The 25,831-nt window shown below is 32.1% G+C and overlaps 1 protein-coding gene across 1 annotated transcript in view; it reads right to left on the reverse strand.

Moving 5' to 3' along the window:
- Nucleotides 1-25,831, reverse strand: part of apolpp (retinoid- and fatty-acid binding glycoprotein apolipophorin) — a 107,142-nt gene that overhangs the window by 31,813 nt on the left and 49,498 nt on the right. The window contains exons 26-40 of the mRNA XM_069837490.1: nt 23,193-23,437; nt 22,571-22,703; nt 21,782-22,036; nt 19,462-19,743; nt 18,572-18,743; nt 16,263-16,420; nt 13,941-14,111; nt 13,409-13,656; nt 9,867-10,014; nt 7,625-7,769; nt 6,998-7,189; nt 6,639-6,859; nt 6,127-6,303; nt 2,537-2,683; nt 789-978 (exon numbers count right to left, since the gene is read on the reverse strand). Of these exons, the coding sequence (XP_069693591.1) occupies nt 789-978; nt 2,537-2,683; nt 6,127-6,303; nt 6,639-6,859; nt 6,998-7,189; nt 7,625-7,769; nt 9,867-10,014; nt 13,409-13,656; nt 13,941-14,111; nt 16,263-16,420; nt 18,572-18,743; nt 19,462-19,743; nt 21,782-22,036; nt 22,571-22,703; nt 23,193-23,437 (2,884 nt within the window). The remainder of the gene's footprint in view (nt 1-788; nt 979-2,536; nt 2,684-6,126; nt 6,304-6,638; nt 6,860-6,997; nt 7,190-7,624; nt 7,770-9,866; nt 10,015-13,408; nt 13,657-13,940; nt 14,112-16,262; nt 16,421-18,571; nt 18,744-19,461; nt 19,744-21,781; nt 22,037-22,570; nt 22,704-23,192; nt 23,438-25,831) is intronic.

Consider the following 25,831-nt stretch of genomic DNA (forward strand, 5'->3'; position numbering starts at 1 on the left):
TGATGCTTTTAGATTCTTTGAAATCAGTTCCATTTAATCAAATACCGGTACTGTAGGAAAATTGAGCACTATTATGTGTACTGAATATAATTACACTGGTTTTATGAACATTAAGTGCTAGTTTATTTGTACTAATTAGATTTAATACTGATGTGTTTATAAAGTGATCATATTTTTCACTTCAGATAATCACACGTGTATCATATGCAAATAAGATTACCTGGAATAAATTATTTAGGTTGAGGTTAAATCATAAAATAAAAATGAACCTAAAAACAATAACAGACCTAAAATTGATTTCCAAGGAACTCCATATTTAATACTCCAAGACAACACAACGAACCTGGAGATAGCCTATCAATTTATCGAATCTGGACAAACAGAACCAGCTCTGAGAATCGTGACTGACTGTATAAGAAAGGCTCTGATCTCCAAGAAACCTCGTACATCCAAAGCCTGATTCGACGCTGAATGCTACAGAGAGCGAGAAAAAATACTCGACCATTTACATGAAGCCAGACAACGGAAGTCAGAGTCAGACCTAAAGAGATACGCGAAGCAAAGGAAGCAATACAAGCAATTACTCAAACAGAAAAAATCCATATACATTGAAGAACAGACAAGGCTGCAAATCGAAGAAGCTCTAAAAGACCCATTCACTGCACTGAAAAGGAAAACAACAAACACAACAAACCAAGCAAGCTAATTCATAGAACTAATTCATGCCATCATACAGGTACAGTAATATTATATGAAGAAAGATATAAACTTGAAACGAAACTACTTACTCTTCTTATATGCGATGAGTTGGCTGCTTTCTGGTAAATTAATTCCATTTTCTTGGAAAGTGATAGTTTGATCAACCACAACAGGTTGCAATCCAAGAACGTACACCTCTCCTGTGATAGATTTCTTATTATCAGACAATGTTGAGATTTGTCTTTCAATCTTGATGAGATCAGCAGTGGGAGATTTCACCTACAGAATTCATGTACATAAATCAATTTTGTAATATATACATAGTTGCAGTTACCTACGATATTTGTTGAACTTTATGTGTAACCTTATCTAATTCTTGCTATATCTGACTTCGAAAACATAGATAAAAGCTTATAGTGAACATTAACGTTTAAAAAATATATATATGTTTTCCGAGGTCCACACTCAGCCTCCTGTCAAATTGAGTACCAGGTCTTTCCCAGGGGTAAAAGGCAGTTGGAGCGTGGTGCTGACCACACTACCTTCTTCTAGTGCCACGGTCAAGAAAGCATGGGGGTCTACCTCTGTGCACCCCATGTGCCTTCATGGCATGTAACAGGGATACCTGTATTATATATATATATATATATATATATATATATATATATATATATATACCAATAATCCAAAAAAGTTTTAAACAGGCGAAGATAATAACGAGTTAGTTACCAGTACATGAAAGACACCCATTTTACAGCAGGCTAATTGTGTTACAGAGCCTCTTTGGTAGTTATGATGAAGAAAAGTCTCTTTCTCTCATGTTATGCATAAACTCTGCACTCACATTTTGCGACCACTCTTCTTATCAACTGACTTAATCCAAACCCAAAGTTCATATTTAGTTAAAACTTGCCAGTACTCTGAGAAAATTAATAAAATCCATGTGAATATATACTTTTCATGTAACCAACATGGCTATTTTTTTATGGAATAGCTGAGATTTTTGAGCTGATATATATGATACAGTAAGCTTACTTTGTATTTCAATTTTTGATTGTTATTATAGGATTTATTTTATTACACTAATATTATCATTGCTGTGGTATTACGAGGGTGATTAAAAAAGTAAGGTAACAAGAGCTCTCACGGGTGAAACATTCCCTCTCTTGTTCGAATTTTCTGCCAGGGTCACAGCAGCAGACCACAGCTTTATTACGTGGTCATTAGATGGAGCATATTACACTGAATCAGACTCTCGCAATATCAGTTGTAAGATTGCTGTATGCATGGAAACATGGTCAAACGAGGAAGTGCATGGTGTGATCCGATTTTTGTCTGAAGGGTATCTCATCAGCAGAAATTTATCGTCAACATGTTGAGGTGTAAGGTGTGAATATCATATCATGGAAATGGCACTTCCGGTGGGAGGTAATGGACCATCCTTCCTACAGCCCCGACTTGTTACCCAGAGATTTCCATCTCTTCGGATCGTTAAAGAAGAACTGGGTAGTAAGTGATTCAATGCCAATATGGTCATTCAGGAAATCATCATGATGTGGCTTCAGGCACTTGACACAAATTTCTTCTATGCCGGGATCTACAGTTGAAACAAGTGTTTGGACAAGCATGGTGACTATGTTAAAAAGTAATTCGTACCAATTTCCCTACTACTTTGTTTCAGTATATCTGCCTGTGAAATAAAGTTTGTCCATGAGAGCTCTTGTTACCTTACATTTTGAAGCACTCTCGGAAATACTTGCTTCTTCCAATATTCTCAATAAAATAGATAATTATTTAGTTCTGTGAATTTTTTGCGAAAGTGAAGAAGTATACTCACATAAATAAGGAGCTCAGTGAGAGTGAGTTGGAAGACAATCTGGACATCCTTCGGTTTCTGCTGTACATCTTTGTAACTCAGGATTGAATTGTAGCCAAGTCCGCTAGTTGTAGCTTCCGCTCCTCCTTCCAGGGTAATGTCTACAATCTGGTTGCAACAGAAATACAGACTCAGCTCTAGGTTCCAGTTTTAGTATTTCATTTAGAATACCGATTGTGAAATGAAAATAATTATCAACTAAATCATCTAATAAAATATTGCCATTACAATGATATTGGACACGTTCATAAACAATACAAGATACAAAACAAATACAGTCAGTATAAATAATATAAAATAACATGTTTAAGAAACACGGTGTTAACTACCAATGCAACTTATTATAATTAACACATATAAGATATATAAGATGAAGTTAAAATCAAAATTGACATAAATTATCATAAAAAAAAAATAAATTAGTACTGTACGGTACCACATTAAGTAGAGCCTACAATTGCTTATCATAATACTTCTCCATGTTATAAAAACAATGTTTAAGTAACTTAGTAGTGCAAAAATTATCAAAGAATCATTCTTTACCTGAGAGTCTTCTCTTTATTGATGTGAATGACGCCTGTCAGAAGGTTTATTAGGCTTTGCAGTGAAATTGGTACTAATAGAAAATGACATTTGGTGAGATGAATATGAAGATTCGCCATGGGACTACCTCACATTTGCCTTAGAGTTAGAAAAAACTTCTAAAAACTCAATTACATAATTAGCCCAAGCAAAATTTGAACCTACACCTGAGTCCAGAGGCTTTTCCCTTGCAGTTACTCATACATATATTATTTCAGACATAGGCCTGTTAATAAAAAACTCTCTACAAGAAAACATTTTTCAGTAAACGTATTAGGAACAAGGTAAATGTATCTCGTCATTTACTTTGTCTAGCATTAAATATTTTGGAATCTACTGTATATATTTAATTTTATATATGTATTTATTTATTTATCCATAAATGTATTTATTCATTTATTCGTTCATTCATTCACCCCTCCATTTCTCTATCAATCTATCCAGTCATCTCTTTCTCTCTTAATATATTTATCTCTTTATCTGTTTATCTATTTATGTACCGATATTTATTTATCTGCATATATATATATATATATATATATATATATATAATGAAAGCAGCTAAGGAAGAGGGTCAGAGAAGTTAATTTTCTTAAATGTGACATGAGGAAGTGAATGTGTAACATCATGCTCTGTATAAATTTGAAAAGTCTGAGTCCCAGAGTCATTATGAAACATAGCAAAAGGTCCCTTAACGTCTATAAATATACAATGTTTCCATTTTGCCATATTTTTGTATTGCGTATTATTTTCATGGTACCTTACCAGTAATCTAGTGTAATGATAATTCAAATTAAGTGTTATCACCCATAGTTCTTTGTAGCATGTAAGCAACAGTGGTTGCATTATGGTGAAAATTCTAAGTACTCCATTATGCACTTGGTATAGGATAATCAGTTATGGTACCAGTACCAATTATACTATTTATCCATTCACCCTAGTCTCTTCATTGTAATGAATAATGAGCGTTCCCTGTAATGGGCTTATACATACAGGATGATTCAGGAGGATAGTAAATATTTTAGGGAGTGGCTATTCTGAGTAAAAAGTTCATATAAACATGTGTCCAATTTCTAATTTATGTGCAGATACAGCTGTTTGAATGTTAAATGTAATAAGCCTTACAAACAGCATAAATAAAGGAATGACAAATGAGTACCAGTATGTACAAGGGAATAACATGTGTCTTTCCTCTGCGATCATCTGAGGTCTACACTATTCATATGGGTGTAGAGAAACAGCTGTTTGTAGTTCCCTTGGTAACAAGGATGGGCATGTTCTTCCAGCATAACGGGGCCCCTGTACATTTTAGTCATCAGGCAACATATTAAATCTCACATTCCCTGAATGATGGATTGGCCTTGGTGGTCACGTGCATTGGCCCCAGACTTTACTTCTGTCGATTTTTGTCTGTGGGGGTGGATGAAAAGTGAAGTGATCAGAAACAAAGTAAACACAAGGGACAACTTGATTGCTCATGTTATGAACAGTGATCACGACTTACTGCTGTAAACAGAGCGGAAAAGTGCATTTACCCATTGAAATATATTGATATGATGTTAAATATCGGTAATTTGCTGTAAACAGAGCGGAAAAGTGCATTTACCTATTGAAATATATTGATACGATGTTAAATATTGGTAATTTGCTGTAAACAGAGCGGAAAAGTGCATTTACCTATTGAAATATATTGATACGATGTTAAATATAAGTAATTTGTCTTTCTTTCTTGTCACTTGAAAAACATAACATTTAAACAGCTGTATATCCACACCTACTAAAAACTGAACATTTATTTACATGAATTTTTACTCGGAATGGTGCCTGGCCTACACACAAACAGGTGTTAAAACAATGCGTGTCTTTATAGTAAAGAGTGTTGTAAAATTCTATCCGGACCAAAGAGATCTAAAATTTTTATAATTTTGAGTCATTTTGTTAAAAATTGACGATTTTTTAAACCTACATTTTCATTTCTGGTAGTACAGACCTAGAAACAACGTTTGGGACATCTAATTTTATCGAGTTCCAGATATAACACATTGCGCATGTGCAGTAAACAAGAGTGCCTAAATGTATGCTACTTGTGGACAGTCTTGCAAAGCTTCTTGCCTACATAGACGAGGACTGCTACGAAGACTCGGCCCATATTTTAATTCCGTATTTGTACAATTGTATATGTTAATAACAATTGTTTATTTTCTCTAGAACGTCTAGCTGCAGTCATATGTAAGCCAGACAACCCCACACTCTGGTGAATGTACATCCTATTGAAAAATTGGCTTAAAGATCAGCTGATTTCTGTGAGTTATTCTATTTGATTCATCAGCACACGTTGATCTGCAGAAACCAGTATGACATGTATACTAATTTATGTAATGAAGTTTTTCCAAAACTGGATAATATAAACAAAATATGAAAATATTTTAATTTTTGTTCTTGAAATTAAATGTGAAATTGGCAACGAGTATATTACCCTGTTTCTTGTTCCAAATGCCATCAGTCTACATAGAAACTCAATGCCCTATAGGCTTACACTACTATTACTATTCATTACATTATCATGTACATTAAATTTTAACGAGGCCACCATTGTAGCTCGGTCGGCTGAGGCGCTTGCTGCCATTCTGGAGTTGCACTCAGGCGCGGGTTCGATTCCCGCTTGGGCTGATTACTTGGTTGGGTTTTGTCCGAAGTTTTCCCCAACTGTAAGGCAAATTTCAAGTAATCTATGGCGAATCCTCGACCTCATCTCGCCAAATATACCATCTCGTTATCTTCAACCCCATTGATGCTAAATAACCAAATAGTTGATACAACATCGTTAAATAACCAACTAAAAAAGTTTTAACGAGCTATTGCCACATGAAGGTGTAAGTATAAATGAGTTCGTTGTGGCAACTCGTTCTCTTTTTCGAATATACAATCCATGTTGACTTAGGGGAATTGTTTTTTTCTGTCACACTCACCTTGCCTTTAACGCTGAAAAGACCTGTAACATTAAATCCGTTCTTCACATCGTTTTCCACAATCTTTGCAACAAAAGTAACCTTCTGATTCTTCTTGGCAAATACATCAAAATCAATTGTGGCATCCAGAATGGTGTTGTGATGAAACAGAACGGCTTTTCCAGAAACTGCGAAGTCCTAGAATCAGAAAACGTAAGTTAGTACACCATGATAAATATATGTCTGAAGCTATACAAATGTTTTATAAAAAACCAGTCTTTTCAGGATGCCCTATTAAAAAATCTATGTACAGAGATATAGATGCACGGATGAATGCCAGGCAGACAGACAGACAAACAGAAGAAATGCCAGAATCCATTTTCCGTAAAAGTCTCGAAGTTGTTTTCTTGCAGTATGACAGTATTTTATCGACATAAACTTTCTACTGCTTGATAGTTTAAGATCAAGTGTAGTCAAGCAAGTCATTTTATTTGATAAAAAGTAATACTGATAAATAATTTAAATTTAAATACCTTTTGTAAAGCTTGATGAGAAAATTTGGCTTCTCCCTGGAAGGTGGTACCATCTGTAGATGGGTTGATTACACCAAGAAGGTGCAAACCAGCCTTGTTTTCAGGATGTCTTTCTTTATCCAACCAAAAGTTGAGGTCAAGTGAACTTTCACCCTTCTCTTTGTCATAATTCAATTTACCTTCCGCTGCAATCACTCTCTGTGGAAGAGTGGCAACAACACCTATAGCAAAAAGGAAACATAAGTGTTTCAGGATAAGAAAGAACTCATATGATAAAATCTCACATTTTAAGTGCAGTATCTAATTTATGTATGCCACTTTCTCCTTAAAAGTGCAATCACTGTTTAAAGTTCACTTACCTACTGACTTTTCGTTGAGGTAGGAGTGCAATTTGTATGTTGTGTGTTTAGCATTCAGCAATTTCAATTCAACTTTATGATCAAATGACAATGGCTGTCTTACAGTCTTTCCTTGCAATACAAAACCATCACTAAGCCCGGAGGCTTTGAAGTCAACCTTTGCACCGAATTCATGTTCCAAATGTGTTAGATCTGTAAAAAAAAAAAAAAAAAAAAAAAAAAAAAAAAAAAAAAAAAAAAAAAAAGTGATTTATCAATATTAGTTTCATTTGATTACCTACGAATAAGATGTATTATCATACATATTTTATAATATTTCAAAATTAGTACAATTTTAATTTACGTCTCTATTTCATAATTGTAATTGTTAACTTAAACCCATACAACTGGATAGGACCTATAATTGTTTTATAAACGTTCAAGAATGTAAAATGTTATAAAAACTGTAGTATTTTCGAGCACTGAGAGATAAGCTCCAACAAGTGTAAGTTATGAATGCATGTATGTTGATAATGTTGATTCTGCAAATTGTGCAGGTGACCGAAATTATACTAAGGAGCGAAAATTAAACAAACAATAATTTTTAAAAAATTACAGAGGAAGTGTTTAATAACTAATCACACTTACCAATATTCTTGACGACTGAATGAGCTTCAGCAACAGAACACTCGCCAGCCTTGGGACAGATTGATAAACTGGCTCGAGACTCCTTGTTGGTATATTTGCTTGATGCATCAAAAGATTTTGGTCCTAAACTGAAGGCAACTCCTGCCTAGTAAAAAAAGAAATTGAAGTACCTCGTAAGGAAATAATATAACAGCAAAATTGAAAAGAATAATTATAATATGACTTCGGTTTTACTTTTACTCTACATCAAGAGAGAAAGTGTGGCTGATGTAACAAGAATTTAAACATAATTGAACACAAAGGTATCAAAATAATAATAATAAAAACACATAATTCTTGTTGGAATTTTAAGCTTAAATCATCATCATCATCATCATCATCATCATCATCATCATCATCATCATCATCATCATAGCACTACAGTCCAAAGGGGACCTTGACTTCTCTCACAACAGCCCTCCATTTCACTCTATCCCCAGCCACAGTCCTCCAATTCCTCACTCCCAGGCTTGTAACATCTCGCAATACGTTGTCCATCCACCTCTTCTTTGGTCCTCCTCTCCTTCCTCCCTACATTATTGCGTTCATTATCATCTTAAGAAGCTTTCCTTTATCTATTTTCTCTACATGTCCTAACCATCTCAGCCTAATAGATTTAATAAAGCTCACTATGACCCTTTATTATCTATGCCTTGCCATAAAACAGCTCACTATTCTTCCTCTTTCACAGTATCAGCAATTCGTTTCTGGAACTCCCTACCCAGCCTCCTCAGGAACTGTCGAACGATATTGCAATTTAAAAGTGAATTGATTAAACACGTGACCAGTATTCAGGTTTAATTCTCCTTTATGTGTATATGTGTATATATGTAATTTTTCTCAGTGTTGTATAGTTATAATTTACATTTGAATTTGTTATTCTTGTAATTTGTAATATTGGTTCACTTACCGCTTGTAACTTCTAGCCTTATATTATTTTGTAATTATTATTTAGTATGTTCGCATTATTTTACTCGACTTGTGCTTGTATGACTATATAAATTTTTATTAGTGTTCTTTAAATATTAGTCTGTAAAGTTTTATTAGCTTCTTTCGTTTCTGGCTAAGTGGAAGAGAAGGCCTGATAGCCTTAACTTCGCCAGAATAAATAAATATTATTATTGTTATTATTATTATTATTATTATTATTATTATTATTATTATTATTATTATTAAATTTCATAATTTTAATGTCAAATATTGTATATTAAATGAGTTAATAATAACCGGATAAATGCAAAAAAAAAAAAAAACACTATATTCTCGCCTTCCAATAGCTGATCAATCTCTTTATTTGTTTTTTTTTTTTTTCTCCAGCCTCCTTTATTGTATACTGGACTATAAATCCTTCGTACAATTTTTCTTTCAAAGATGAGAAGGCTATTCTCATCTTCCAGTTTCATTGTCCATGTTTCCGCTCCATAAGCAACTACTGGGCGAATGAGTGTTATATATAGTTTAAGTTTTGTTCCTTTAGATAGAATTCTTGATGTGAACATGTGTGAGAATGAGAAATAAGTTCTATTTTCATGCATTATTCTTTTATGAATTTCATTCTCCATTTTATTTTCATTATTGATAGATGACACAAAGTATGTGAATTTTTTAACACTTTCCAAATTATAACTCTCCACTTCAAAATTTATTAGTCTTTCATTTCTCTGTTTATCCAATCTCATATTTTTGTTTTTTCTTCGTTTACTTTTAAGCCAATACGTCTGCCTTCATTATCTAAAATCCTAAACATCTCTTTTAAATGGGAGATGCTACGTCCTACTATCACAATATCAACAGCAAACCCATAAACTTGTCTGGATTTGCATGCAATTGTTCCAGTAACTTCATTTTTATTTTAAGCTTAAATACTCTTCCTATTTTCATCGGAATTTTGAAGAACTGAAAATAGATTTTTCGAGGTCATTTATTTATTTATTTTTTTTCTTACCTGGAGTTTAAAGTACGTACTATGATATTCTTGACAGTTGAGAAAAAAATTTTTCATTTCATAAAGAAGAGGAATCAGTAATTTTAAATCAACCCAATTATTACAGTAAACAGAAATTTTCAAGAAAACAAATAAAACTACCTTGTGACGAATGTATGGAGAATAATGCGCTACACATGATATTATGAAAGTAAATATACGTTAATTTTGTTTTGCAATATTCGGGTGAATGAATGAAGAGAGTTAACTGATACTTACTGAAGCACCAACTTCTCCATTATCAGCAGCTGTGAATTTGTTGAATGAAATTTCAGCCTTCAGTGGTTGAGGCGAGTCCTTTACCTTCACAGTACCACTAACCCCAGCCTTATATGAATTTTCATGGTCCTCAACATGATATTCAAGCCTGCAATTAAGAGCCACATAAAACTGAATTAATAGTTTGCACACACCAAATCTAAGAACAAAATAAAACTATGCCACACTCTATTCATGTTATTTTCGTAAGCAAATTTGGTTATGTTTATTAATTATTATAGAATATTATTGATTTATTGTTTTATTAAATTATATTTTTGGGCTGCTGAGGCTATTCAGTATCATGAGATGATAAAATAATCAGCCTTGAAACAATAGTAGAATTATATTTTTGGAGAATAAATCAAAGTACAATAGCCTGTTCGAAAAAAATTCTACTGTCAGACAGTTTCTTTAAATTCAATCTATTTGAATCAATGATGGATATTCTTATATTAGTACCACTTCTTAAAAAAAGGATGTCCTGGAACAGAAAATGTAAGTCGAAGTCAATTGCCTTATGTTAGATTTATTGTTATTTAGATCTTAATAAAACTAATGCTGTCTGCACTAGTTGCTGAGGAAATTAAATCCACTGAAAACAGTGGGTAAGTCATATACAATACAATCTAGAACCGTACTAATGTACTAATGGGGGTGAAATGAAGTGATTCTTTCCAGGTTGGGTTTTTACTGAGGTTTTCCCCAATCATAAGACAAATGCTGGGTAATCTTTTGGTGAATCCTCAGGCCTCACATCATCTCACTACATCTCGCCAAAATATTGTAAAAAAATTGTAGAAAATTGTAGAAAATTACAAAATTGTAAAACTGTAAAAATTGTAAAATGTTGTAAAAATTGTAAAAATTTGTAAAAATTGTAATTGTAATATTGTAAAATTTTGACTTGTTCCACATCTTAAAGCTTCATTGCTCATGTAAGATCTATGGAATATAATAAATGAAATGAAATCATATTGCTATCTGGAACTAAACATTTTTCTCGTATAGCAGGCATATGAAAGCAAGAGTACAAGAAGTGAGTTAAAAAATGGAGTAATAATATTTCGAATTTTCTCACAACAGCAGAAATAAAGCAAAAATAATATTTTGTCCGACTGCAAAACCAATTTGGATAAAAAAAATGTATCCGCAAAATTGAGAAGGGAATTATCCCTTTGGCTTCCATGTGTATCCACGTCTGAATGGTGTTTTCCTTTTTGGCTCTTAAACATTGTGGGTTTTCAAGATCAAATTCGTCACATTTTTTATAAGATATATTTTTTGTTTTGTATTCCAGAGGCTTCTGTGACCACATAAAATTGTGCATCCAAATGATGATGCCTTTTCATTCCTCGTATAGCACACAGAAGTTACAGTATTTTTCTATAATCCCAAATAGTGAGATATCTGACTTCGATTATAAATGGTGCAATTGAAATAGATAAATCTGCTTAATGTTACTTAAATTTACATAAAATAATGTTCGTAGATTATAATCGAATGTAATAAATATTACTTTTTCATTAAAATAAATTCTACAGCCTATTTAAAATTTAAAGAAAAATGAAATGATATTAGTGGTTTATAATGATTATATATGTGGCAAATAATGAACAGCACACCTATGAAGAGAAAGTTTTGTAACAATAATGTATTATGGATAAAGACTTTATATAATTGCTATAAATAATAATTTTAAGATTCTGGTCCTTAAAGTTGACCAAAATGGGTATAAATTACAGTCCCTTCCACTTCACTAGATTTAACAGTTATTAGTTGCTGTGTTGAAAGAAAGACTACAACTTGACCTATATTTTGGCCTTGTACTTAGGGTAGCTACTATTGTTCCTGTTTCCTATGTGAAAGATATTGAATTTTCCTGAAATGATCATCTATAGGATGATATTGATTATACATTTCCATTTCTCATTTAATCTTAAGGAAGGATAAATTCGAGAAGAAAATATTGCAGCTGATTTTGGGTTAACTGCCAATTTACATTATTCATTTGAAAGACCCACATTTCTATTGTATAAATTATTATATTAATTTTCATCTAATTTCCCGGATGAATTGACTCGTAGTTACTGAATATGGAGAAATTGCTGTACACAGACAAACAGATAAAGAGACGAACAGGATATTGCACACCTGGTATTATGGATGCCGTAAAAGTGTATTGTCATGAAAACCTCAGCATTATTATTTTGTACGATCCCAATATTTCATTTTTCCCGTGATTTTTCCTGGTTTTTCTAAAGCACTAATACAAAAGTTGAGATAAGCCTAAAGGGCATGAGCCAGAAGCTTACATAATTTCCCCCATCATATATTTTGACATTTTCCAAGATCATGCTTTCACATGCCTTGGCTTTCGTGTGGATTTCAATAATTCAGTATGAGGGCTCACTTCTCTGGATTAGTGAGGATTGCAATGATCATCTCTCGCTACATTTCAGCTAAGTATAGATGACCCTGTCCTACTGCTGTGAAATCTCGTTTAATGTAGTGCTCTAGGATATTTTTCTTCCCCCTTTAATGTGTTACCTAATAGGTTACAGCCATATTCGGCTTTTTACCTTCAAAAATTGTTCTAGGTTCCTGCAATAAAATGAAGACACACAGAGTGAGACAAGTGGCCTATCAGCTTGCAGCTCTCATAGTTTCTTACAAGTAAACTACCAATTACCCTTGCAAAGACCCACACTTGCGTAACTTTCAATTGAGGGGCTTAGAACAAAAAGCAGGTAAGTGACAGAAACCTAGTTTTGAGGAAATTGCAGTTAAAGTTCTACATGCAATGGAATATTACACACTAGCTTGGTGAAATGATGCCCATATAGCAGCACTGCACAGTGTGATCACTTCCCTGATTTTATCCCAAAGAAACATCCTTTTGGGCTATCACAACACGCACTTACCTCATTTTTTTTAATAATGTCACTTACCTGCTTTTTGTTCTAAGCCCCTCAATTGTTTTCACTTCCTATTCCCCTCATTGTCATTACGATATATAGAGTTCGCGGGAAAAACGATGAATGTCACAGTTTTCTTAAGGTTGATGTCATTATCTAATTCAATGGATCATTGCGAAATTTAATGTTGTTCTTATGAAAAATGGTAAAAAGGAGAATTATCACCACGAATACAGTAATCCTTTCATTTTTTTCTATAGAAACAGCACTACATCTTGCAGTTATAGACTCAATTAGATCATTATCTAATCCTTAACAGAAATGTGACATTCATCGTTTTTCCCGCGAACTCTTCATATATTTTCTTTATGATTCATATAATGAGTAAATTATAATGGAATATTATAGAGTTGCATTACAGAATACATTTCATTACTTCGAAGGTTATTAAATGTACTGGTAAGTATTTAAATAATGATATTGCATGAAGAACAGTTCTAACTGGTGTGCCTTACCATATCCAAGTCTCTACAACCTACTGTAATATTTACATTCTTATGATACATATCACAACTGTAATCTCACCTGCCATTCAAAATGGGTGCACCAGCTTCTGTTGCAACAATCTGCAAAGTCTTGGCAGTCTTGGCAGGCTTGTTGGCCACCATAATGTGCCATTTGTTCAGTTTCAGTGCCGGTGAGTCAACATCCAATTCCACTTTGAAGTTCTGTGCAGATTCGTAATTAGCTTTGCCGCTAGCTGTCAGTTTACCACCCTCATTTGCAGACCACTCCAATTCGGCCTTTCCTGATACATCATGCTTGCCCTTTGACTACATAAAGATGGGAAAAAAAATCGTAAGTTTTCTAATGCTGCTTTTCTTTTCAGAATTATTATTATCTGGCATACATTAATTTTTGACAGATAGATACAGTACTGATATTTTAAATGAAATTTATCTAAATTATGCTTCAGTGCTTTAGAACACTTTTTGTAGCTAGATTTTAACATTTCGAAATTGCAGTACAACAATTACCTTTTCATTCACCACCAGTATTTGCTTCTACTCTTATTTTGCTGCATATTTTCAGTCTTAATAAATTAACACAATAGTACCTGTAAGAATAAGAAGACTCGGTTCTTGCCCTGTGGAGAAGTTGCAGTAAAATCAATGTTAGGAAGACCAGGGACGATACCAGGTGTGAGCTTGTTGACAATTGTCAACTTCTTATCGTCCACAGTCAGAGCTAGATCTGTTGCCATCTCGAACTTAGGTGATGGTACATACTGTAACAACAAAGGATTATTGTAATACTGTCATTTCAAGAGCTAGTACTATTTTTATTTCATAAATGGCTCTTAACGAGTTACTGCTCTACTCAGGATAATACATACAAGTTTGTAATTTGGCATTAACCACTACTTTTTATAAGATGCACAGGATTATATAATGTTTAATTACAGAAAATTTTCAGTATAAATTATAAATAGGGCTAGGATAGTTATGTAATAACAACTTTTTTCTGTTTATTTAAAACATATGCAAATTGTAATTTATGCACCCAACAATGTTTCTCCATTCAGAAAATGTAATTTTTATAGTGCATGTTTTTATAAATTATTGAAATTTTTAATAATGGCATATTTAGTTGGCATCATTATAATGATACATATTTTGAGATTTTCACAGAAAAATGTTTAAAAAATATTATTTATTAAATTAATAGGGTAATAATAATAATAATAATAATAATAATAATAATAATAATAATAATAATAATAATAATAATAATAATAATAATAATAATAAAAATTTTCAGTATTATGTTTAAGTAAAGAGGTATTATTAGATAGGCAACAAAAGGGGAAAAAATTGTGGTATTAAGTTACACACATTGCGAGTTTCACAGAAAAATGTTTTAAAAATATTATTATTTTTTTTTAATTGTTACTTATTAATTTATTATTAAGTAATAATAAAAGTAATAAATAATAGTAATAATTAAAAACAATTTTGTTATTACTATGTTTAAGTTAAGAGGTGCTTTATAATAGTACCAGCAGCAATCAGTTCGAAATTATTTGAGCTTGTATTGTCGGACTTTAAAGAAATATTGTTACTGGTAGAAATCGCACACTTTAAATATGCGCTAATAACATCTGTTGTAGCTGAATGTTGCTTTTCTTGCAAGCAAACATTCTGATGGGGGCAGATAAAGAAGTTTTTTTTTTCATTCACCATGTTAATAAAGTGAAACGAAGTGCTTATACAAATTTTGGCCACTCGACCGCAATTACAAGAGCCGTAAAAAAAAAATAAGTTTGTCAGGAGCCGTTAACGGAAAGAAAACAAATTTTCATTGGAAAAATTTATTGGAACAGACAGAGCAATTGTTGAGCTATTTTTCAACATATTCCCCACCGTAACTGAGACATTTATCATATCATGGGATTGACAAAGAGGTGCAGACAGCTGTCAAATGCTGGTTCCGATCCCAGGTGGCTGACTTCTACAACACAAGGCTACAAAAATTGATCGCATGGTATGACAGATGTTTCAATTCCAGTGGGGGATATGTTGACAAATAGCGCAACAATTGCTGTATCTGTTTCAATAAATCTTTCCATGCAATCGTGCTATTTTTTCTGTAAATGGCCCCAGGGAAAATCATTCTGGACGTCCTCATAATTGCGGTCGAGTGGCGAAAATTTGTATAAGCACTTCTTTTGACATTATTAATATGATGGAAGAAAAAAATTTAAACTTTTTTATCCGTTTGCTTGTTAGTGCAAATTAATTTTTAGAAGCAACAGAGAATCATATGTGTTTTAAAACTTTAAAATTATGACTGTTATACACAGTAATGCGAAGAACTAAGTTGGCTACATATTTTCATATAATTTAACAATATGCTGGTATATAAAATTCATATGCTTATATATGTTCAAATGAAGGGCAATGGTACCACAATGAGAATATGACATCTCAAAATGATAAAAAGTACCCATTTTGAATGTAACTTTTATTAGCAGGTTATTATATAACGACACCATATCTACTAGGTTATTTAGTGTCGATGGAATTGGTGACAGTGTGATGAAGCCGAGGTTTCGCCATATGATTACTTAACATTCGCCTTACATTTGGGAAAGACCTCAGAAATAACACAATCAAGTAATCAGCCCAAGCAGGAATCGAACCCTCACCCAAGTGCAGCCTGGATCAGCGCCCAAGCTACACCAGTGTCTTTGAATATATGTATCTGTAAATAATACTGAGGTGTATAACTAATGTTTATTATTATTATTATTATTATTATTATTATTATTATTATTATTATTATTATTATTATTATTATTATTATTATTATTGTTATTAATTCTTACAGTACTTAAGTAGAATATTTATATAAATTTATGAGATCCCACTTCTCTCACCTTGTTCTTCAAACTCAACTCTGCATGTTTCAGTTTCTCGAATGGAGTTTGCAAAGTAGCTTGGACACTGAAGTCACTCAAATCTTTCTTGCCGTTCACATCCACTGTAAGTTTAGAATCCTGATTTCCAGACCACGAAAATCCACCTTTCAGAATCTCTGTAAATAAAGTTACATCATTATCTTCTGTTCATTTCTTAGGTATCTCATGGCTTAGGTTAATAAACTTCACACATATCCAATGGTTAACTCTCCCATAGAACTAGCAGGTTCAGGGTGTTGGTGTTTAAATATGATATAGTACATAATGTAGAATTTACCTCTTGGCTTCTGCACTTATGATGTGACTCCAGTTTAACATGTAGTAGTAATAGTAGTAGTAGTCATAATTTATTCACCATAAAGATTTTTACAAATCATGGCTTTGTCAATCTTATTCTAGGTCTTAATCTAGTTTCTGATTATACTATAGGCATATTTATAAATCTGTAACAGTGTTATTGCAGGATATCTGTTGACACGATTTAAGAAGGATTACAACTAAGATAGCATAAAAATAATAACTATAAGAATACCAACAACAACAACAATAGTAATAATAATAATAATAATAATAATAATAATAATAATAATAATAATAATAATAATAATATTAATAATAATAATATAAATCACTGATTAAATGTCAAACTTACTAGAGCCACACGTGGTTATATACCGTAATTTAACACTAGTAAGTTTGACATTTAATCAATGATTTATATATAAGTGTTAAAAGTAGTGTACGGTATGCAAGATTCAAAATGGAATAATAATATTAACAATAATAACGACTTATATGCCTTCACAATTACATGTTAGTACTTTCATGCAAGGTCTAAAGACATAAATTCCTCTACAGTTATATGGCATACGATGCAGCAGCAACCTATTGACTACCAGTATGCCTTTAAATTTATTTTGTTTATGCCTCTATGTAAAATACTTTTAAGACTTGTAGTAATTCTATGAGTGGACAAATGAGTATGACTTGATGTTCTTGTTTGATACATATGGTAGTCTGAATTCAATTTGAATCTTGATTTGTTTTTATGAATGAAAGACACTGTTTATAGAATGTATATACAAGGCACGGGCAGAATTTTGAGTTCTTTAAAAATTGCTTTACTTTGCAACCTTATAGGTACTTGTTTCATAATGTTTACAGTTTTCTTCTGTAGCTTAAAAATTTGAGCAATTTTGCTTGTTGCCCCCCCATAATGGTATGCCATACTGAATCTGGGAATTGTGTCTGGATTTTGCAAAAGAAAGCCATTAGAATGTTATGTAAATCAAACATTTTCGATCACTTTTCATACAATCACAGATATTAACAGTCATAAATTTGTATATATGTATATGATCTATTACCTTACACTCGACACACTATCGACAATTACTCATTAGTGGCTAATATACATGGTCATGAAATTAGAAATAATTAACAAATTAATATTCCATACTGGGTTCCTTAAAAGCCATTTGTAAGTATGTAAGTAAGTAGATTACATAAGACGAACACAACTTTTCTGTTAAGGGGATGAAATTATATCAATATGATAAGCTTTCCAGTCAATATTATAAGTTACCAATCAATAGCTTTAAATCTATATTTTATAATTGGTTATTAAATAATCCTTTTTGCTCTGTTGGTGAATCTTTAACACAAATTTGCATGAAAATGTTTTTATAAATACATTTCATTACATTTAGTTACAATTCCTGCATTAAGTGTGAAGTATTTTCATTAAGTTTCACAGTTTCAAAATGCTTCGTGTTTTAATTGTATTAATTAAATTTTACTGTTTCAATTATATTTGTCTTTTTCAAATTTATTATATGTTTTTCAATGTATCTGTGACGAATCCTATTCCTGTATGTCTAATGGCCTAATAAATTCAATTAAATTGAATGATTTTGATAATTACGATCATTGATAATGTTGGAACAAAGGCACGGAAAATTTGAATATCCATAGAAAACCTGATAGAATACAGTATTTCTTTACCAAAGTGTTACCTCCTTTGAGGGGCATTTCCACTCGCATTTTGGTATTTAATTTCAAAACACTAGTCATTATTTTATAGAACAGAAGAATATTATTTACGCAGTAGTCTTTCAGCAATTTTCTGGAAAATATGCAAAGACACAACACTTCAATAAGACAGTGAGTGCACAACGATGAATTAAAAATGGAATGAAATTATATAACTTACATAAAAAATAAATAATATCTAAATAAATAGTGTTCTTATATTCTTTATTAATTACCTTTGGTCTTGTAATCGTTGGCACGGAAGTACCAATTGCTAGTGTATGTTTTTGGTTCAGTGTTTGGTAGAGTAACAACCAACTTGTTATTTCCTTTTTCGAGTTCGTTGTTTGTTTCCAGATGTACTTTGTATGTCTTGTCGTCCAAATCGAGTACTTCATTGTAAACGAACTGAAAAATGGAGTGAAATATTCAAATATATACCAGTATTACGTACTGTATATTATGTAAACTTCTATTTATTACGTTCGCATTTCAAGCTTTGTAATAGCTGGATTAGCAACGCTCTTTTATAATTATAAACTTGTATTAAAAGTTTAGAAATAGAAAACACAAAATATTACACAGCAGATAAAACAATCATTATCAATAATTGATTAAATTGCGATCTTACTCGTGTTAATTGTGTAAGCATGTGCGGCTTACAGTTGTTTCGGTGCTTCTTCACACCATCCTTACCATGCTTACACAATTAACACGAGTAAGATCGCCATTTAATCAATTATTTATATTCAAGTGTTAAAAGTAGTGTACGAAAGATTCAACATGAATCATTATCAATTATATAAGTGATACACAGGTTCACAACGTAAGTGCCGGTACCTAGTACCGGTATTCAGAAAAACAGAGTACCATTATTAAAATTATCTAGCTTTCAATCACAACTTCGCGTTCTTCTACTGAAATTAACTCATAGTAATAAAGTGCAATATGGGTCATTTTTTAACATTAGCTTTTAATTTAACTGTTAGTATTAATAATACGGTATTTATCTTGTATTAAGCTGAAAAAACTACACCTATAAAATCATGTTCGGCTATGCGTATTTAATCTTTTAAAAACTGGTGACAGTATTTGCAAATATTGCTGGCTTCCGAATTTAACGCACCTGCAGTTTCTTTTCTTGAATTTCTCCATTAAGGTCAGACTCGAGCTTTATGTGCTTCAGTTGCTCAATTGGCAGTTTTATTTCAATCTTAGTCTCTGCAGAGAATGGTCCTGTGTAGATGTCGTCATGCTCTTTCAGTGTCCTGCTTGATTTACCAGAGAAATCAACAACAGTTCCAGTTCCATGGCTGCCATGACCCTTAAATGTCACATATGGTTCATGAACCTCTGTATTAAATTCCAAACGAAGTGGTTCTCCAATTAGTGATCCTTGCAGTACTATCTGAAACATTTATTTCAATATACATTAGGCCTAATATTACTAAATTTATAATGCTTCATATGTTATATATCTCTCAAAAATAACTTTAAAAATAAGGAAAGCTGAAAAAAAAAAAAAACTTTCAAACTTTATTAAGAAAAACTGAAGTTAAATTCAACTTATTTCAATTAACAACATAATATTATTTGAAAAATATTTTTCAGGCTTAGTCAACATAGGCTAGCTTGAGTGGTAAACAATTAATTTCTTATGGGAAGGCCATTGTGTGGTTCTGACACACCAGGCCAACTAGTTCTATCCATTCAGTTCAAAGAGAAAGATCATGATTTCTAGTGACTAACATTTTCCACCTCTTATAATATGTAGGCCCTGACATAAACACTAAGCACATTATCTTTCACAAACACACCAAGAAAAATAGCCACAAAATTTGACATTTGTCTTATACTGATATGAAAAGCAGCCTCTTTGCTCTAGCCTACTGAGTGTACAATAATACTATATCCCCATAATTTATTAGCATGTGCTATGTTCTGGGTGAAATCTAGGTGAAAACTATATTATTGTATTTAAAATATCGTGACACCCAGGTACAAAATATAGACTGTAGAATGAAACTTAACAGACATAACCTACGTTTGTTCTTGAGTCGACTTCCTCTTAGTTACTGACATATGCTGCAATGAATTCGCGTTATTAAAAGCACGGAGCTTAAATAACTTTAATATAGACATCATAGAAAGTATTCAAAATACTGTCTGTTCACAGGCTGACATAGTTTTAAGAAGTTATCATTGACCCCCTAAATTCTTATACAGAAACTTTTGCAATTTTCAACCTCATATCATGTTTCAATCCCTATGTTGTGTAAGAATTATGCAAGAAAATTTCAGACGAATCTTTTAATTAATATGATAATGTTACAAAAGTTCTGCTTAGTGAGCGTAAGTCTTTCCCTGTTTGTTTTTTTCTCGAGTAAGAGGCCCAGTTTTTCTAAGAGTCTTTACAATTTGTTTTATAGCCTCTATTATTTGAAGCAGAATATGTGATTACTTTGAAAAAACAGTCTCCTTACTTCTCTTGAGGATTTTGTTGTATTAAACGAATAATAAAATAGATATATTGTTCATTAACACATGACAAAATAAATATTAAGTTAACAGCAAACTGACACAGTACAAATTCTGGAAGTAAATTGCTTCTTGTTCCGTTATATGGTTTTTTATGTTAGGTACAGGGGCGTATACTGGTTAAAGGGTTTGGGCTACCGCTGACCCTATTATTACACAAAATATATCTAACAATTACTTTAATTTTAATTACTATGGTAAAACTAATAATACAAAATTATTACATTATGTTATATTATAAACTTTTTCTTTTGTAATTTCCTTGGGCTACCACCGGTAGCCCGCAAAATACGCCCCTGGTTAGGTAAAGTGAATAACCCTTGAAAACGCTAACAATTCATAAATCAGAAGGTGCGCGACGAAATAGAAGATCAAAATTAAGGTTGCTCGAACCAGTTAAATGAGATCTGAGATTAATGGACGTCAGGAATTGGAAAAGAAAGATACCAGTAATTTATAGGATCATGATAACTGGAGAATAGTTTTGAAAAAGGCAAGGGTTCACAAGGGACTGTAAAGCTATAGGAAAAAGAAGAACTTTTGCTACAGTTTAAATATCCTCTCTGTGCACATAAAAACAACGCTGTTAATAACGAATCATCTTGAAAATAACATTTTAATACAACTGGGTTCACGAATGGAAAATTATGAGTTAATGGTAGCTATATCTTCATTCCTTGTGGTAAATGTAATTTTTGAAACATGTAGCATATGAATAATTTGTCATTTAGCCTACCACTAACGTTTGTATTTGTGTCTCGAAATAATTATTTTTTAACACCTTGACTGCCATCATGTTTTATGTACACTAGTCCTGAATGCTTATGGAGACACTGGTGTCCTCCATGGAAGTTAACCTGCTTAAACTTATAAAGCATTTCCTTCACAGATTAATTTTTAAAACCAACCTGTCCTTCTACTACTCTCTGTTCGCGTTGTGGAATATTCTTGGCAGCTATGAGAACAGCAACATCTTTGCCACCAGGTGCATGGTAAGCCAGTTTGGATTGTCCGTCAAATGAGTATTGCTTGGTATCAACATTTTTGGCAGCAAATTCAAAAGTAACTTTAGCTGGTTCACTGGTTGCAGACTTCTGTGCTGTCAGTTCCAGTTTTAGATCTCCTTCACTGTTGGTTTGTCTTACGTGAAGAGTTCGGTCCAACTGAAATAATTACAGTTTCTCTCTTAAAACGACTGAAGAAAAATTATTATAACACACTATTACTAACAAATATATTCAATTTATCATTTCCTGACTCACTTGAAATGTCTAGTGGATATATTAGCTTCTGAAAGATACGGAACAGTTTGATAAATATTACTAATATCTCATTTTACGAGTATTTAAAAGTGTTTTTGCTACTTTTATTTCATTAATATATTACAGTTTTCATTCTAAGAATGTTACATAACCGAAAAATGAATTAATTCTTAATTATACCGTACTTATCAGTGGTTCAAATTCATCTCACTGCAAAAAAAATGCAGTGAACGAATAAAAATCGATTTAGAATTTAAATAACAGAAGTTTCTTATTACCGGTACCATTACTCAAAACTATAAAAACAATATTTAGGTATCTGGAAAGAGACATAAGCTGATAAAATTTATATTAATTTTAAGACAAATCCTGAAGTGATATATAATATTTTATTGTACACATTTCAGCACTGAACGTTATGATGGTAACACGAACCTTGCCAGTAAGATGAAGTCCATGAGGTAAAGTTAGGTCAAATTCTCCTTTGAGCTGTCCATCTTCAAGTTTGTCAATCAATTGTCCATTAATATTGAACTCAGTCTTATAATCCACTATAACAAGTGTGTTCCTGCAACATATTTGTTAAGGTGTAATTTTACAACAGGAAATACTAATTACTTTAACTATAAAAATAATCTCATTAATTTTTCATTTATATATATATATATATATATATATATATATATACACACATATACATATATATATATATATATATATATATATATATATATATATATTACTGTATTATCCACTAACTTACTTGTATATAATTTATTTTCTTATGTGTTAGTAGGAAGTTGTGTTAAGTTAGAAAGTAAGTATTAAATTGGATTAAAATACGGAGACAGCAAAATTTAAAATAGAACAATGAGACATTGAGTCTCTAGAATGAAACAGAAATCAGTTGAACTTCAAATTTGCATTCCATCATCGCATCATTTCTCTCTTGTAAATGATATAAAGTCTAAATGATTTTCATACACTGCATTCAATATAAGGCTACAAAAATTTCCTTTTGTTTTTAAAAATTCCGAATTGGTAAAATTTTACTTACTTTGAATTTATGGCATCCTTCTTTAAGTCCGAGTCGGTGTGGAAATGGATCTTGTGGTTAGGGTTCTTATCCGCGTTGAAATATATATCAACAGTTGCAACATGGTGACTATCTGAAATTTGAAGTTCGCCAGTACCCTTGATTTTACGGTTAATTTTTGGAATATCCACATTAAGTGTAGCAGTTCCTTTACCACCAGAGAATTTGAATTGTGCATTGCCAGATATATAGTTCTTCAGGAACACCTGTTGGAACAAAATTTGAAAGTTAGTAGGAAATAAAAATTAAATAAAATTAGTCCAAATTAACATTAGGAATATATTAATTGTATTGTCATTACTATGAGAATAGAGAAAGTTATACAACGCAGGACTGCACATGTTATATTCTTCACCTAACATAAATAGAAACATTAAATCCAGACTTTCGAGATGGGCAGGGCATGTAGCAAGTATGGAGAATTCAGAAATGCATATAGAATATTAATTGGAAGACCTGAGGGAAACATCTTTGAGGAGGCCGAGACGTAGATGGGAGGATAACATTAAAATGGATTTGAAGGAGGTGGAATACGATGATAGGGACTGGATTAATCTTTTCTCAGGATAGGGACCGATGGTAGGCTTATGTGTGGGTGGCAATGAACATCCCGGTTATTTAAAACCCATTTGCAAGTAAGTACTTAAGTATTAAAAATAATAAGGAAATGATTGCCTGAATGGGCATTGAGGTTTTAGTTTTTACTATAATCACTTAATGTTCTTAGTTTGTTGTGACACGCTGTTATGTGACATTTGTCACATCTTTGGCCACACAATTCACATATGCAACTATCACTGGGTTATGGTATGTCTTGTCACTGCATACTTTGTGATGGAAATCATGGATGGCGAGCCATGTTAGGACATGTTTTTGTTCCTGATTTTTCTTGGTCCAGTTTCTCTCTAATATTGCGTTGGTGACGTAGAAGTCTGGGTCTATATCTCTCTCTCTTCTCTTCAGGTGTTCAATGTAGGGTTCGGTAGACTGCAGTAGCATTAGGTTCTGAGATCCTCAATGTAGAAAGTCTCCTTAACCAGTTCGTAGACCATTCTTGTTGGAGTAAGTAAGTATTGTCACTATTATATTATTAGTTTCAAAGCTATTTTTCAAAGGATTTCTCCATATAAAGCTGAATTTTTTGCATCAATTTCTGTCATTAAATTTAATATTATATTACCAGTACTTTTCCCCGGTAAAACAAGTAAAAATATAAAACAATTATCGATATTATTCATTTGTCTCTAATTTCATGTGCTTTTAATTTTCTTTTCTTCTATGATATAGTATATAAAAATTTAAAACATAATGCAAAGTGGTCATTCCATGTCAACTGATCCTGTATCTAAAAAAAAGTTTCCATAAATAGTGTATTTCTGTATGTTAAAATACGCAACATATTCCAGGAGACATGGATATATATATATATATATATATATATATATATATATATATATAATTTTAAAATAAAAAATCTACATGTTCCCATAAATGTCACAGTTAAACTTTGAATCAATCGTGGTTTTGTTTTCTATTTTGGCTATAGTGGGAGTTCATGAATCTGTGCAAAAGAAGGAAGATGTAGACTAAGTTATCTATGGAGAAACCTTCTGTCATAGTTTAAAGTGAAACATCCAACAGTTATAAATAACCGAGGACAGTTTGTTCTTGTTTGAAAATGATTTTCACAGTAAAATCAAACAGTAAAACTTTGTGCTTGCATTATTGTTTCCTTTTATATCTTTGATTAGTTGTATTTTCAGAAATTTGGAGAAAATAATAATAAAATAATTGAAATTTCATACTTTACTATTCTGTCATACTCGTAACATGTTATAAATATCCTGTATATCCTAGGTCAAAAGCAAATTCAAGTTTAAAAAAGGTAATCTTGTTTTAAAAATCTCACAGATACAGGAAAAAAATATCCTGCTTTTTCAGAACTTACCAATGAACTACATGAATGCGCAATGCCAATGGAAAATTTTGTCACAGTTGTAACATATAGTTTCCCCTCTCCCCTTTTCTTAGACAAAAGATATGGATTTCATAATTATGGATCAACAACTAGGTAACTAGAGGTATATGCTTTCCGTGTCCTAACCAATATAACTCCCAAGGAACTACTTAGAGCGGTTTACTTTGGCTATGTTCACTCTGTATTATCATATGGGATAATTATCTGGGGGTCGTCATCAAAACTTGCACAAGTGTTTAGACTGCAAAAGAGAATATTGAAAATTATAAAGAAAGTACCTATTCGCTCGGATAGTAAAAAAATATTCAAAGAGTTTGATATTTTGCCCCTACCTTGTATTTACATTCTTGAAACAGTCTGTTTCATCCACCAAAATTATGATAGTTTTAAAATAAACTCTGATTATCACAGCTACAGCACAAGAACATGCACTAATTTACATTTTAATCATCATAGGTTATCCAAGAGTCTCAATAGCTTATCACATACAGGGATAAGACTTTACAACAAACTCCCTGTTGAAACTAAAGCCCTTAACTATGCTAGATTTAAAAAGTCAGTGAAACATATTTTACTTTTCCACATGCCTTTTACTGTCAATGAGTATCTTAGTTTAGCACTC

Source organism: Periplaneta americana, chromosome 10, assembly GCF_040183065.1.
Source record: "Periplaneta americana isolate PAMFEO1 chromosome 10, P.americana_PAMFEO1_priV1, whole genome shotgun sequence".
Taxonomy (NCBI): Eukaryota; Metazoa; Arthropoda; class Insecta; order Blattodea; family Blattidae; genus Periplaneta; species Periplaneta americana.